The following is a 16,349-nucleotide window of genomic DNA, read 5'->3' on the forward strand; positions in this document are numbered from 1 at the left end:
AACAAAATGAAACACTTGCCGCGCTTCGAAACAAAGCGCAACGTAAATAAAATAGTGGCCAACGATTTCATGTTTCATATTGATCCAATAACAGATTGGTGTTTCACTTTGTTCGGCGATTTTTTTGCGTTTCGTATTCATCGGCGAAGAGTCAATACGTTGTTTTTATGCTCACGGGTTCAAATCTTGAAATATGGGTGATACTTGTATTATAGATATCTGTTACCGAGCTACGTATTGAATTTGTTTTTAGACATTTTATTTACGGTTGGTGATGAAAATAATGTGATTTGAGAAATTGCTCACACCCACTCACTGATCTCTGGGTATCGTTTTTTATCGATATTACGATCAATTCAAGTCAAAATATATCTTTCGCCATTTTTTTTTCTGCCCAGAGATAAGTCTATCAAAATCAACGAATATAGCACATGATCGGTCTCTCGAAGCACATGTGTTTTTGTATCTGTTATTCATTGGGAGTCATGAAAACAAAATTATTTTAGAAATCACTATCATCCATTCATTCACGCACTCACACGCATCTCTCGTACGTATTCACTTTTGATCAGTATTTCATTTAGAATATTCAAGGTCTGGTCAAACCAGGGCTTAAAATAAGAGTGAATCAAGTCCAAAATGGTGAATCAAAATATGCCAAACGGTGAATTAAGAATTCACCGATAAAATATTAATTTGATATCTCTTTTTTAAAAAATTCGCGACATTCGAACGTCAAATATATTTGATGTGATGGATATTGCAGTTTCAACCGGTTTATTTGAATTTTGCCGCTCATTTACTTGATATGATCTCATTAATACAAAATATATTTGATAATAATTACCCAATTTTCAACCCAAATTCGGAACTGTTTGGAACAACAATAAATAAACGGAATTGCACACATATCAAGGATTTTTTTAAATCGTTAACTTTCTTTCTTGATTTTTATGCCACTGTGGATTTTGAATTACCCCCCCTCCCCCCCTTCGATTTCAGAAAATGTGAATCAAAGAAAACCCTTATTTTAAGCTCTGACTCATTCCTAATGTAGACTAAGGCTGCCAACTATTTTCTACCAGTATACTGAAAAATTCAGTACCAAAGCCAGTTTTTTCGCAATATCTCGGAAACGGCTGGATTTGGGCCGCCCGATCGAATGGGACTTCTCATAATTTTCCCCGATTTTCCATTTTCCTTTTATAGCGATAAGTTCATTTTGGGAAAATTTTCCAGGATTTGCAATTTTCCGGGAAATTTTCTTGAATTCGTTTTCAGCATACGATCGTACATTCATAAAATGAAAATGGTTGGAAAATCTTGGAAAACTGGGGAAATATGGAAAATTTTGTAAAAATAAAATGTACTGAAAATGACCCTAAATTTATATATGAGGCCATATTTTGGCTCCAGTGACTTTTCCGGGAAATCTGATCAGATAGAAAACTTCCTTGGGTCTTCCTCTTTCCATATGTGTAAACAAGAATTTGCTTCCGACACACGAATTTTTTTTACGAATTTTATTAGTCTACTGAAAAAATCAGTAGAGTTAGCAGCCTTAATGTAGACGTAACACAACCGAGAATACACCGTATCAATTTGTATGCGAATGATTTTTATATACATTAGTGATGTTTCGTCTGAAACTTGACAATTGTCACCGTTTAAACGTCATTTCGAAAAACCTTACAATGGCTTGAATGTGTATGATTGCACTTGTCAACTGTTGAACCCAGCATCTCATTGTGTATGTGTGAAATGTCAAAAATGCCGGTTCATTGGTCGCAAAACACTCATCGGAGAAAGTCAACACTATTGAATATTACTGCTATTGATTCAATAGCAACAAAACTCTGCATACATCCACGTTTTTCTATGTAAACAAATTGGTTGGAACATTTTTTTATTCTCATTGAAATTGACTGACGGTATAAAAATAAATTTCCTCGTTTAAAATAGAACCGTGTTAAAACCCGAGAGCAATGTCAGACCAATATTCCGAAGACGACAATGGAGTTGACAATCAAACCGCAACACAAAACGATACGTTAGAGCCGGTGGCAATGAGAAGTGGAATTATGCAAAATCCAGCAAATGAAGGTACAATTTTCACTCGAATTCAACAACGACGGTACATTTGTGGTGCGTGTGGGAAAGAGAAACCGGAACAAAAGATCAACAAACACCATGCAAAGAATCACTCTGATGTACCATTCACCATGACCATGTACGAATTGTGCGAAATCGACGAACGAATCCAGTGTTTAATTTGCAATGTCGATGAATTGGAACTGGATTTCGACAAACACATTAATGATTGCCATCCCGAAATATACAACGGACGAAACGATGAAAATGTGCCGTCAAATGTGATTTGGCAGATCATGCCCGTTCAAAGCCAATTGAACAATGACTACTTGACAGCCAATTGGTGTCCGCATACGATGTACGATGAAACCCCACCGAATGATGTCTTTCAAATTATTCAACACCAACAGAAAACTTTGTGTGACGACTGTGGCAAACAGCTGAAAAAACCAACTGGATTTCGTAATGTTTGCATCAGTGACACCGAGTTTCATCGATTTCTCAGCCACAATCGCATCTATCACTGCAAAGGACGTCTCTATCTCAAAGACTCGAAATGACACACCCGTTTTTTTGACACGATTTTTTTTAATTAAGAGAAATTAACAGTATCGAAAGTAGTGCTGAGAATTCTGAATTCAGCTAATGATATTAATAAAAAGTAATAGGTAGGATTCACAATTTCCATTCAGTCGTATTGAAAACAGAAACTTTAAGCTAAAACAAAACATAGAAACATGCAACAAAAGGAACAAGAAAAAAAACCGCTTAAAGAAAAAAATAAATAAAATCGACATATCTTTTGTTACAGATTCATAAAATAAACATATACAAATGTATGATGAAGAAAATACTAAGACTAAAAATGAATTTTTACGTTAAAATGAAAAACGTCACTCTGTGCACTTGTTTATCAAAATAAATATAAGTATTTCATCTGAGTCATAATTTTTTTTAAAAGAGTTTAATTCGAAAACGATGTATAAGCATTGGTTATTGAGAAATAATTAGCATAACAGAACAGATGTAATATCAACACAACCCCCTTTTTATCTACGATTCATTTTGTATTTGAATGAAAAATGATGACGTGAGATTCATGTTGTGAGTTTTCAATGACGCAAACCCATATACATTGGCTCTTTTTTTGGGAAAAGTTGATCCAGTTTCAATGCTAGAGCGGTGGTAAGTTATAGAGAAGCATGTCGATGCAGCAGCAGCAGCAGAATTTGTCAGGTCTCCTTCGATTTTTCATTGTGATTGGTGTCTTTTCACTGGTAATAATGGGATGCCAAACAAAATCTATTTCAAATTCCACACGAGAAAATGAAATTGTGAGTTTTTATTAAATTTTGCAAAATAAATTGCGTTTTGTATCAATTTTAAGTAATTCAATTCTTTCATCTGTCCATAATTTATTGTAAAAAAGAATTCATCCAATTGTCATTGTTTTCAATATGCTTCTCAGAGGTTTAACATTTTTGTTTTGTTTTTTCAGAGAACAATTCTCCTTTAAATCGTTTTAGTTCCAATTTGCGCTTTGTTATAAGGCACACAATACTAAGAAATGATTTGACTTCTTTTTGTTTCAGAGAGAAACCGAAAATGGTACATCGGAAGAAAACATTAAATATGACTTGAGATCAGTGGAGCAAAAACTTTCAACATTTATATCATTTTTACCGATTGGCTTGGCAGTTGCACTGATTATTTTCTTGACGGGCCTAAATCTAATGAAACGAAGATGTTGCTCACGCGCCACCAATTCATATGCAACTTTTATATCTACTCATCAACCGGAGCTAACACCAGAAGTAGAACCAAAAACTAAATCAGAAGCAGATTGGGATGAATTTGTTCAGGATTTAGGACAAGCATCGGATCCAGAATTCTTATCAATCCTTGAGGATGATGTATTTCTAGACAACGAATCAGTAACAAGTTTGACGATGTTGATACAATGATATTTCAGATTCAATGGGATTTAATGGCAATTTATTCCTTCTGACTTGATCGGTTTTCGAGTGGACGAGTGACAAACGTCGTATTCTACATAAAAAGCTATTCATTTTGAGTCATATTTGAGTTTATTTTTATTTTTGCGATTAATCCGTCAAATTAAGTGGTTATTATAAATGATTTGAACATTGGAAGTTCAAAGTGAATTAATTTAAATAATTTTGTCACAATCGAAATTTGGATGAAATTATTTAAGGACAAATAAAGTGACATTTTCTCTAAATGCTATAATAATTAATAACAATTTTTTTCCACACAATTCCATTTTATTTAATATCACAATTTTATTTCTTATCGCCAGCTCTCGATAAAGTGTAAACAAATATCAGATGTTTGACTAGAGACGTTGACACACGAACTCAATACTTGAAGTGCATTTTTTTTAAATCTTTGCAATGTGGTTTTTTGTTCAAGTAGCAAGTTTTTGATAGTTTTTTTTCCCAAAATAAAATTATAAAAATCATATGAAATAAATTTTAATACTTTTGAATTGATGAAATGGTTCATAATATTGACTAATGATTGAAGTGACTGTCGCTCAATTTCAAACTTCCCATTAGACAATAGACATTGGAAAGAGTTTGTCATTCCCGTTGAATTAGACATTTGCTGTCGTCCAATGATAGCACACAAAGTGAAAGTCAAGTGCATGAACAAATATTAGCAAAATATCATGCGACTAACGCAATCACAGTAAAAAAAATTATGATTTTCATTTAAATCGGCCTTAAATCGTGCAATACCAAAAAATTTATAGTGCTATTTAGTTAGCATTCTACTATAGCCGCAGGGAGCATTTACATTGAGCACGTGAATTGAAATTATCTATCAAAAAATGTTTGCATTGAAGAATCTCCGAATATTTTTCCCAGTGAACTCGATTGCACCACGTTTGATATCCGCATCGGCTTGTAAATTGCAGAATGTTCAATCAAAAGTCGTTTCTGTGAGTAGAAATCTTTGGAGAATTCAACTCGGATGAGGTCATTCATGAAATTCTAATATACCTTATCTTGGGCTAAAAACAAATTAGTTCAATTATTTTTGGTGCAAAAACTAACACGATCTTTTTTTTTCTTCCAGTCAAAAGAGGTGGAGATCGATGTGCCGTGGGGTCATGTCGCTGGCAAATGGTATGGATCGGAGAATATACGGCCAATAGTGATGATACATGGTTGGCAGGATAACGCTGGTGTATTCGATACACTCATTCCACTTTTACCATCGGATCTCTCTTACTTGGCGATTGATTTACCGGGACATGGACGATCATCACATCTCCCAAAAGGATGTTACTATCATGTCGTTGACTATGTTCAGCTTGTGGATAAGATTCGAAAACACTACAAATGGGACCAAATATCATTAATAGCTCATTCAATGGGGGCAATTATTTCATTTATTTACGCCTCCGTCTTTTCAGCAAACACAAATCTAGTGTGTGCTTTGGATAGTCTGAAAATACAAACCTTCAATGCGACGACAACACAACAAACATTTTCATGGCGCAATTTAAAACAAAGCGCAATTAATGAGGATTTTACACGAACACCACCGGTGTACACTTACGATAAATTGGTTCAGAAAATTCATGAGGGGTCATACAAATCGATCGATTTGGATAAAGTGGAATATTTGATTGAACGTGGCACAAAACTATCAGAAAATGATCCCAACAAATTCTATTTTACCAGAGATATTCGTGTAAAATTCATGCAAAAGCTATTTTGTTCGCAAAGCGTCGGTTTGGAATTCGTAAAGCAAGTGCAAAGTCCGTTCTTGTTTGTCAGAGGTGATGATCGTCACTTTGCCGAACCCGAGGAAAATACCAACGAAGGAGTTGAAGTTTTTAGAAAACACAATCCACAATTTGAAATGGTTAAAGTCCATGGGACACATCATTTACATCTGAATGAACCGGAATTGATTGCAGGGAATTTAAGCGAATTTCTTAAGAAATATCACAGTCAATGATTGTTTATTTATGTGATGATAATCAACTCAGTAAATAGCTTAGAAAGCAATACCTACTAGAAAATGTATATTTTTGTACACATTTTTTCGTGTGAATTTTTCTACTAAATAGCCTGTCTATCTTGGACATTTTGACCGTCTATTAAAAACGGTTTTCTTGAACAAAAAAGTCGACTGTAGTTGGCTTTAGTCATTGTCGTCTGATAGTTACTCTTCAGTCAAAATGTTCAAAATTAAGCGACTGATTGTGTGGTGACTAAAGCCGAATATTTTTCAAACGAAATTTTAAATTTTGTAATTATCTGTGAATTGAATCACATCCAATCGATTCAAGCAGTCGGTCAGTCAGACAAAGAAATTTCACACATCTCCTGATAGGTGAGATTTAGTTTGTATATAGGCATATATTCAACTTTTTCTTCGTTAAAATTTATCACCAACCACAATATGTTAATAAGTGCCAAAAAAATATATACTTAAAATTGGCATAGAAGCTTCTAAAACACAAATAATGTATTATGAAACTAATTGAGCTCAAATAGTTGTTGATTCCCTTTAATTTATCGATTTAATAGTTATAATAACAAGATATGCGTCTTTTAAAATTGCTGTGAAGGTCACAGTTTGAACATTGTGTCCATTCTATGAATTTTTATTTTATTCAATTAGAGACAAATGCTTAATATTTTTCTATTTTATACAAATGAATTTATTCAAATGGCTAATAAAGAATTGAGGCTAAATATTGATAATTATAATTATTTATGGCATAATTTGAAATGTAAATCATTTCGCATGTAAAAAATTGAGATTCTCTAAAAATTTCGAGCTAAAAATAGAGAATAATTTAAAATATTGTATTCGACAAAATTACAGTCAAATTTGTTATTGAATAAATTTAATACGATTTTTTGGGATCAAATTTTCATTTTAGATTTTTTTTCCAAAATTTATAACTAGGTGATTTATTTTATTTCGGCCAACCAACAACAAAAATTATACTAATTATTTTTTATTGATGTCAATTTAATAAATTCTAAAAAAAATACTCTCAAGACATTGATAATTTATCAATGATAATATTTTTCATCAGTGTTTTTTATCAAACATTTGCTATGGACTTTTTGAATGGAAATAAAAACCAAACGGTAAGAAAAAAGGTAAACACACAAACATCTAAACGTTTTGACTTTTTTTTCACATTAGAATATATATTTGTATTCAACGAATACTGCATTGAATCGTTCCGAATCTAGTTTTGACATTGGAACGATTTAGACATTCCCATTGAAATAGACATTTCGTGTCAGTCGATGACAGCTCACAAAGTGACATTCATGTGCAGATGCGAGCAGAAAAAAAATCACGCGGCTGATGCAATCACCGTAGAAAATTGTGTTTTTAGTTCCTTATTTCCTTATTCCCCAAAATTGCACCGTAGAAAAATTGTTGATAGTATTATTTAGTTTGCATTGACATATTCCAACGAATTTTACCAAAAAAATGTTTACATTAAAAAATCTGCGAATACTTTTCTCGGCGAATTCAATTGGACCGCGTCTAATAAACACATCGGCCAGTAAATTGCAAAGTGTTGAATCAAAAGTTGTTCCGGTAAGCAGAATTTGTGTGAATTTCAAATGAAAATCGTCATTGAATTCTGGACGTTTCAAATTTTAATTCAAAAATTGTCAACAGTGTAATAAACAATATGTAAATTTTCTTTCAGTCAAAAGAGGTGCATATTGAAGTGCCATGGGGTCACATAGCTGGCAAATGGTATGGATCAGAGAATGTGCAACCAGTTTTGATGTTACATGGCTGGCAGGACAACGTTGGTTCATTCGATACACTCATTCCACTGTTACCATCGGATCTCTCTTACTTGGCGTTTGATTTACCGGGACATGGACGATCATCACATTTGCCAAAAGGATGTTACTACCACGGCATCGATTTTGTCCCGTTGTTAGAGCACATTCGTAAAGTCTACAAATGGGAGCGATTATCTCTGGTTGCCCATTCGATGGGATCCATTCTTTCGTTTGTGTACGCTTCACTATATCCGAACAATGTGAATTTAGTATGCGCTTTGGATACGCTAAAATTTCAAGATCTTGAACCAAAAATTACCGAGAAAATCTACTCGCATCAAACTAAAAAACTGATTAGTCTCAATGAAGATTTGGTACGAAATCCACCAGAATATACGTACGATGCTTTGGTTCAACGAGTTCATGATGGATCGAACAAATCAGTCGATTTGGACAAAGCCAAGTATTTGATCGAACGTGGTGCCAAAGCCTCAGCAACCAATCCAAATAAATTTTACTTCACCCGAGACATTCGTGCGAAATTCATGCGACACATGTACACAAATCAAGCGGTCAGTTTCGAATATATAAAACGTATAACAGCACCCTATTTGTTTATCAGAGGTGAAGATCGCATCTTTGCCGAATCAGAGGCAAACATAAATGAAGGGGTTGAGCTGTTCCGCAAGCACAATGAACGATTTGAAATGATTAGAGTCAAAGGGACACATCATTTCCACTTGAACCAACCGGAAATAATTTCAGGGCCAATTAGTGATTTCCTTATAAAATACCACCCAGGAAGAACAACAGAAAGATGGAGCGGAAATAAGGAACAAAAAATTTAGATCGATTTCAATTCCTATTTTTAATTTTGTAAATTCAGGAAATTTACTTTACTAAGACCAGTAGTTTGACACAGATTATTTTCTTTTTAGATTTAATTTATATAAGGGATATTTATTTAGAAATAGTACTCGTAATTTATATGCTGACTACTTTGAATGTGTATTGGTGTTGTTCCAAATGTACAAAATGTGTTGATTTATTTATTATAATTTAATAAAGACGTAATTTACACACTTTAATTCGGAGAATAAATTGTTTCAAAGTAATTTAATTTCTGATATCAACTCTATAGAGTAAGTATACTTATTCTTTCTCTCTCTCTCTCTTTTACTGTTATCTACCTATTTTATTTGTTATTGAAATGATATGGTTCGTAAATGGGTGATTGGTTGACCCAGGAGCTGTGAACAAATTGTTGATTACGCTGAAGTAGTATGATTGTATGACTCTCATTTGAGTGAAACTGCATCAGTGCTGATAAGTGGTATAGAAATTTATTGTTATGAAACAAAACGAGTAATCCATTCATTAGGCATATCATTTGTAGTGATGTTAAACATAGACGATCGAGTCATTGTGACCCGTGATTGATCTCTGATTGTGTCTGTTTTCGATGTCATTTTCAGCACTACATGGAATGTAGGCTACTGTAGTTGTTTTTTTTTTCCAAGAAAATTTTAAGAGTCCTTGAGCCATTTTTTTGGACCATAAATTGATTCATTTTAATATCCATATTTTTTATTTGAAATGAAGCAATTACGCCTAATTGCAAAAATGAAATAAAATCATGTTCTTGTAATTCACTTTTGAGATAACTCAAAAAAAAATTTACACTTTCGCTACCAATGTGAAATAATGTACGATGATCATTCACATTGAATGTACATAAAACACATAAGTGAAGAATACAATATCATCATATAAATTTATTTAATTTTTTTTGTCAATATTAAAATGATTTGCATACAAAAAGTATACTACGATTAAAACTACATTCCATGTAGTGCTTACGATAATAATTTGATGTGAAACATCAAATTAATTAAACCCCATAAATTTACAAGCTTCAAGAACGCAGAGCGGAGTTTTTTAAGACGATGCAAAAAAAATCTCTATCATCAATAACGACTATCCATTGCTTTTTTTTATCACTTAATGAACATATAGTGGACGAGTTCACTTGATACATTTGAAAAAATTAATTCCTCTGTGAATTTAAGATGCGCTGACGTTTCAACTACGTGTTACCTAGTATTAAAAGATTTATTTTACACATTAAGTGTTATAGGGTACTCATGGTTCGGCCAAAGGTTATCATCTCCCTGAAAATATTATCTCATCCATACAAATTACATGGTCAATAAACGAATAAAAAACCAATTTCACGCCCATCAACATGCATATCACCAGCTGTTCCACTTTAGATTGGGTTGAATTGCTCTTATTTTTTTTATTTACAGTTCCATCGATTTATGAGTCACAATAAGAAAGAGTACATGACATATTTGACAATTTCAGAAATTTTCCATCAATTTCACGAATAAAAGACAATTTCAGTGGATTAATTCAACGATTTTTTTGTTTGTCATAAAGATTGATTGCCATTTCAGTGACTAAATGTCGAACAACTTTTCCAGAGTTCGTCAGTGGTAATGAATCTACAAAGTAGACGCCACCTTGAAGGTGTTTGTAAGGTGCAAAATTGTCTGGAAATATATGTTAAAAATTAGCGAATAAAGTACGGAAATAGAAAATATTTTATTTTCAAATTACTTTATTTAGAATTTGAAATTTCATTTCTAGGAAAAATATGAAAAAAGGGGTTAGAAGTTAGCTTTTTTCTTACCCCTAACGGCATCGTAGATGGATTCTGCAGAGCAATTTGATCGTTTTGTTTTCACAATGACTGCCGCCGGTAAATTATGGTATCTTACATCCGGAATGGGTACAACGCACGATTGTTGAACACCATCGATTTGGTTCAAAAATTCCTCCATTTCGATTGGGATGACTGTGTAGTCGCCACAAGATTTGAATAAATCCTTTTTCCGTCCAATGATGAACAAATCGTTATTTTGGTCGAAATGAGCGATGTCTCCAGTGGCAAAGAAACCTTCGTTATCAAAATTGTTGTGTACAATTTCGTTTTCGTGGTCATCATCGAGCAGGTGACGAAGAAATGGATATGGTTGCCGAATACAAAGTTCACCATCTTCATCAACGCCCAATCGTTCTCCGCGTTCGTTGATAATTTTCACTTCACATCCACTGATCAATTGACCGGCACTAGCATTTCTTGTGTGATACAAATTGATGGCGACTGATCCTAGCAATTCAGTCATTCCATAATTATGACAAAATCGACCACCTTTTAGATATTTATTCATTTTCTGAACGATTTCATATGGTATTTTCATGCCACCGCAAGTATAGTACTTCAAACTGGACAGATCGGCACTCTCGATTCGTGGATGATCAAGTAGTTGCGAAATTTCAATCACTGAGTTCAAAGCGAATGTCACTTCGAATCGTTCAACCAGATCGAAAAAGCGTTCGGGCGAAAAGGAGCCCTCATTCACAATTCTCGTCGAACCATTTAACGTTGCACCAAAAAGTACACGAACTCCGGTTACGAAATGCCAGTTTTCAAATCCCAGAACAACGTCCGTTGATCGAATGATTTGTGATAATCGCCTGATTTTGTCCAATATTGCCGCATGTGAGAAACAAATAGCTGTTGGTGTTTCATGGAATGACAAAAGAAAAATGAAATGAATAATTTAAAAAATCGAGATTTTTGGTCGTTTTTTTTTTGGAATTTTATTCAATTTTGCGTTAGTTTCGAAGTTCTGATTAAAAATAATAGTTACCTTTTGGTATGCCGGACGTGCCAGATGTTTGAATAATAAATGCCGTGTCCGTGATGCCATTCACCTTCGTTGGAACAAAATATAAGTCTATATTGTCTTTTTCGAACAGATTGTTTATTGAAACGGATTCTTCGATCTGACCACCAAATGTGAAGAATTTTGCTTCAATCTTCAAGTTAGAGATACAGTCCTTCATTATGGCATAGTATTCCAGGTCACAGAACACATATTTCGGTTTCACAGCACTCAAATGTTGAAAATATTCCATTTTTGAATGGAATGACGGTAGCGATGCTACTGGACATCCTAAGCACATTGCAGCAAACACTAGCACTGGGATGTCGGCGGAGTTATTTGTCAAAAAGAAAATGACTTGACCTTTTTCAAATTCGAAATTTCGAAGACGTTTAGCCACACGAACTGTCAGTGTATGCAACTCATCGAATGTGGTACGATTACCGGTATCTGCGCAAATCTGGTGGAAAAGTTCATTAAATGGGAAAAAAGATTGCTTCGAAAGTAAAAAGAAAATTTAAAGCTCATTTAATCCAAGGAGCAATACATCTAAGAAAAACTCCCTTCCACAAAAAAAAACACACGATAATTTGTGTCGCAAATGTTACCTGAGCAACTCTAGAGCCATTAACTTGAAGCACATTCAGAATAACGTTCCCTAAAGATGAATGAGGATTGAAAATGGATTCCGTTTTTGGGCCGCTCCATTGTTTTCGTTCTTTGTCGAATATTGTACGAAACATTTTAAATAATTGCAGTATCCACGAAGTGTGTAAACGAGTGCAGCAAAAAGGAGTTTAAATGGGACTCACAATGTAATAACTTCCAAGTAGAGCTGAAAAAATTTGTGAGGTTAACTCTCTGAATCTCTATTGTGAATAAACTATCTCTCGAATTGAATCAATTCAAATGGCAATTGAATGTGATGCTTCTGCTGACTCGGTGAATTTATATGCAATTTTTTCGATGCATTTATATTCGCTAGTCTACCACTCACAAGCACCCAGTTATCGAATACTTCAAGCGTATTTGAAATTCAAGTACTCTCGTTTTTTTCCGGGTTGTATGAAGACTGAAACATCAAAAAAAGTTGTTTCAATTTAAAATTGAATAATAATAATCACCTGATGTAATGTCAAATATACAATTGCATCGTAGAGAATACACCTATCAAATGTACGTGATTCGTATCACGCCCTTGACATTTCCAATATTTTTTGATAAAATATTGTATTTCATGTTGGAAATAATTTAATGCGAATGTTATATGTATAATGAATGTGAACGCGACCTTGATTTCGTATCGTCTAGTTTGACATTTGACATAAGCAGAATGTTCAGATGGATGTGAGCGCTACGCACTAACCTCAGTTTAAGAGTTCAAATCAGAAAGCAATGTAACACACACACACACTCTATTCATTTTTTATTAAATATCATTTTTATTCAACATAAAGAACTCCATTCTATTACTTGATTGTATTTCGATAACTTTGCATTTCATAGAAATTCTCATTTCATTGGGCATTACACAGTGCAGGCATACGTGTGAATTTTGTTCAATATTGATTTAAAAAAAACAAAACCGACATGTAATTGGTCTCAAATCAATTTGAAATTTGAAACTCTAAATATTAATAGGCAAACAAACCCAACGTGGCTGTGGATGTCATTGTGACTGTCCCAAGTGATTATAAATTCAATTCGCTGCAATCAAAGTTATTTGCTTTTGTTTTTTTTTAACGTTTGATAACTTTACTTGCCCAGACTCGGCGCCGCTGCTGATTGATGTATTCATACGTATTGTTTTGTTATGCCCAAACACGATTACGTTTGAGAGCTTTGATAACAAAACCGACTGCAATCACTGCAAATGCTAGCCATTTTTATCAGATAAGAACTCACCAACACATAATATTTATTTACCCACATTTCAATTGATTAAAATACTGTTTGGGAGGTATTCCACGTCTACTCACTTTCTATTTTATTTTTCAATCACATTTTGTGGCTACTGCAGTTGTTTAAAATGTTTCGTACAATATACAGCAAGAAGCGAAAGCAATGGAACGGCGCAACAACGGACTCGGTCTTCAATCCTCACACATCTTTGGGAAATGTTATTCTGAGTGAGCTTCAAGTTAACGGATCTAGAGTTGCTCAGGTGAACAATTTGTGTGTTTTTTGTGTGTTTTCTTCTCAAATGAATTTATCCTTAATTTGAATTGCTTAATTTCTTTTTGAAATCCAAACAAAAACAAATTAATAATATCTATTCGATAATATTTGTTCATCTGATGAACTTTATCAACAGATTTGCGCCGAAACCGGCAAATGCACCACATTCAATGAGTTGCATACATTAACTATTCGTGTGGCGAAGCGTCTTCGAAATGTTGGACTTGAAAAAGGTGAAGTCGTATTTTTCGTAACAGATAATACCTCCGATATTCCAGCGCTGGTGTTTGCAGCATTGTGTTTAGGATGTGTGATAACAGCGCGACGATCAAGCTCTTCAAAGCTCGAACATGTTCGCTATTTGAGCATTGTGTGGCCGAAATATGTATTTTGTGACTTGGAATACTATGCCATGATGAAGGACTGTCTCGCTGAATTGAAGATTGAAGCCAAATTCTTTACATTTGATGGGCAAAGTGAAGGATCGATTGCGGTAGATGATTTGTTCAAAGAGGATGACATGGACTTATATTTCGTGTAAGAAAATTATGATTTCTTCTTCATTCTCCTAAAGATTCAATTGAATGATTCCATTTTAGCCCAACTAAAGTCGATGGTATCACGGACACGGCATTTATTTTCCAAACATCTGGCACAACTGGCATTCCAAAAGGTGAGTTGACTCAATTTTCATTGGAGCGTTTTGCTTCAAATTTCAATACTATTGTAAACAAGTATAAACTTACGCTTACAGCTGCTCGTTTCTCACATGCGGCTATATTAGACAAAATAAGGCGGTTATCACAGATGATCGGATCAACGGACGTTGTACTCGGATTTGAAAGATGGTACGTGGTAACTGGGTTGCGTGCTTTTCTCGGCGCTACATTAAATGGTTCAACGAGAATTGTGAATGAGGGTTCTTTTTCGCCGGAACGGTTTTTCGATCTGGTTGAACGGTACAAAGTGACATTTGCACTGGGTGCAGCACACAAAGCTTTCCAATTACTAAATCATCCCCGAATCAATAGTTCCGATCTGTCCAGTGTGAAACACTATACCAGCGGTGGAGTAAAAACATCATTTGACGTCATTCAGAAAGTGAATGAATATTTAAAGGGTGGTCGATTTTGTCATAACTATGGAATGACTGAAACATTTGGAATAGTCGCCATTAATCTGTACCATTCCAAAAATAACAGCGCCGGTCAATTGATCAGTGGATGCGAAGCGAAAATAGTTAACGAACACGGAGAACGATTGGGTGTCGATGAAGATGGTGAGCTCTGCATAAAACAAACATATCCGTTTCTTGGCTTTGTTGGCAATGAAACAACAAATCACCTTGATGGTGAGGGTTTTTTGGCCACTGGTGACATCGCTCATTTTGATCAGAATGGCGATCTGTTCATTACTAGACGGAAAAAAGAGCTCTTCAAATGCTATGACTATCATGTGATGCCAACGGAAATCGAGGAATTCTTAAACAAAATCGATGGTGTTCAGCAATCGTGTGTGGTACCCATTCCAAATCCGAAGTGTGGTTATATCCCAGCTGCCGTAATTGTTAAAACAAACCATTCAACATGCAATGAACGATCCATTTATGACGCTGTAGCAAGTGAGTTTTCATTCACGATAAAATTTAATATTTCGTTCAATGGTTGGAATTCAGCAACGTCAGAAAAGAGGATTTTTATATTTTTATGAAAAGAAATATCTTTTTTATCAATTTGTAGATACATTTTCGGAACATAAACGACTTGAAGGCGGTGTCTACTTTGTAGACTCACTACCTGTGACCGATTCTGGTAAAATTGTTCGACATTTAGTTGCAAAAGACGCAGTCGAGTTTTACTCAAGCACAAAAGGAAAAGATTTCTCATTGGACGAGTCAACACACATTGTTTTATTCGATTAGGATGTAAATAAAATGTGTTCAATCTGTAGAGGAAAATTATCAAATGTAAAATAAATGCGAAGAAGATCATTCACAATTACAATCAAATGGTCTTAATTAGTACTCAAATCAGAGACATTACAAAGTAAATGATGAAAAATGTAAAAAGATAGGAGTTAAATTGCAACATGAATTTACACTTGTCCTCTTTGTGAAAAACAAAGCCAGGAAGCTGTCCGTGATAAAAGTGAGAACTTTGGTCTTATTATTTTCATTGAACGCTGTCCCCTATGTTGAGTGTTATTCGTCAAATAAGTGATATCTATTGGTGAGGCGTAAAACAGCGTAGGTTTGTCCAACTTCATAGCGATAAAGAGAAGTATATTTCATTGCAACTAATGATGTTTGCGAAAAACCGCAACAGCCCGGGGCGTGTCAACATATTTTTTAACAGACTCAATTAACAGGGAACATACTCCACGTTTATAAAATACAGATCGATAAAAAAAACATTTTTTCTTTTACTATTCTATTTACTTTACTTTCTATTTCTCACAAATAAGATCTGTAATCTTCATACATTCCACTTGAATCCATGTATCAATCCAACTTGGTGAGCTTAAAACATCTAGTATGATT

General features: G+C 34.3%; 4 protein-coding genes across 6 annotated transcripts; 3 read left to right on the forward strand and 1 right to left on the reverse strand.

Annotated features, from left to right (window-relative positions):
* The first annotated feature begins 4,724 nt into the window (after positions 1-4,724).
* LOC129573292 (probable serine hydrolase) lies at positions 4,725-7,006 on the forward strand. The gene is made up of 2 exons (XM_055453681.1): positions 4,725-5,056; positions 5,194-7,006. Exons 1-2 carry the CDS (start codon positions 4,946-4,948, stop codon positions 6,082-6,084), a joined length of 1,002 nt encoding a protein of 333 aa, XP_055309656.1. The 5' UTR covers positions 4,725-4,945; the 3' UTR covers positions 6,085-7,006.
* A 243-nt stretch (positions 7,007-7,249) lies between these two features.
* On the forward strand, positions 7,250-8,999 carry LOC129573291 (probable serine hydrolase). Its single transcript, XM_055453680.1, has 2 exons — positions 7,250-7,698; positions 7,814-8,999. Exons 1-2 carry the CDS (start codon positions 7,588-7,590, stop codon positions 8,744-8,746), a joined length of 1,044 nt encoding a protein of 347 aa, XP_055309655.1. The 5' UTR covers positions 7,250-7,587; the 3' UTR covers positions 8,747-8,999.
* A 1,128-nt stretch (positions 9,000-10,127) lies between these two features.
* Positions 10,128-13,049, reverse strand: LOC129573305 (uncharacterized). Of its 3 annotated transcripts, XM_055453694.1 has the most exons (6): positions 12,999-13,049; positions 12,630-12,704; positions 12,241-12,467; positions 11,618-12,092; positions 10,594-11,481; positions 10,128-10,453 (listed from the first exon to the last, which is right to left on the reverse strand). In XM_055453694.1, the coding sequence occupies exons 3-6, from the start codon at positions 12,373-12,375 to the stop codon at positions 10,314-10,316; spliced, it is 1,638 nt and encodes a 545-aa protein (XP_055309669.1). In that variant the 5' UTR covers positions 12,376-12,467; positions 12,630-12,704; positions 12,999-13,049; the 3' UTR covers positions 10,128-10,313. The 3 variants fall into 3 exon arrangements, with proteins under 3 accessions (XP_055309669.1, XP_055309667.1, XP_055309668.1); XM_055453692.1 differs by lacking the exons at positions 12,630-12,704; positions 12,999-13,049 and adding an exon at positions 12,757-12,955; XM_055453693.1 differs by lacking the exon at positions 12,999-13,049 and adding an exon at positions 12,778-12,819 and having other exon boundaries at positions 12,241-12,704.
* Positions 13,050-13,179: 130 nt separating this feature from the next.
* On the forward strand, positions 13,180-15,813 carry LOC129573303 (probable 4-coumarate--CoA ligase 1). Its single transcript, XM_055453691.1, has 6 exons — positions 13,180-13,319; positions 13,400-13,796; positions 13,947-14,347; positions 14,410-14,483; positions 14,565-15,431; positions 15,550-15,813. The coding sequence occupies exons 2-6, from the start codon at positions 13,662-13,664 to the stop codon at positions 15,729-15,731; spliced, it is 1,659 nt and encodes a 552-aa protein (XP_055309666.1). The 5' UTR covers positions 13,180-13,319; positions 13,400-13,661; the 3' UTR covers positions 15,732-15,813.
* Positions 15,814-16,349: the final 536 nt, after the last annotated feature.

This window comes from Sitodiplosis mosellana, unplaced genomic scaffold (assembly GCF_009176505.1).
Source record: "Sitodiplosis mosellana isolate CC-2019 unplaced genomic scaffold, AAFC_SMos_1.0 Smas_scaffold_6056, whole genome shotgun sequence".
In the NCBI taxonomy this organism is placed as follows: domain Eukaryota; kingdom Metazoa; phylum Arthropoda; class Insecta; order Diptera; family Cecidomyiidae; genus Sitodiplosis; species Sitodiplosis mosellana.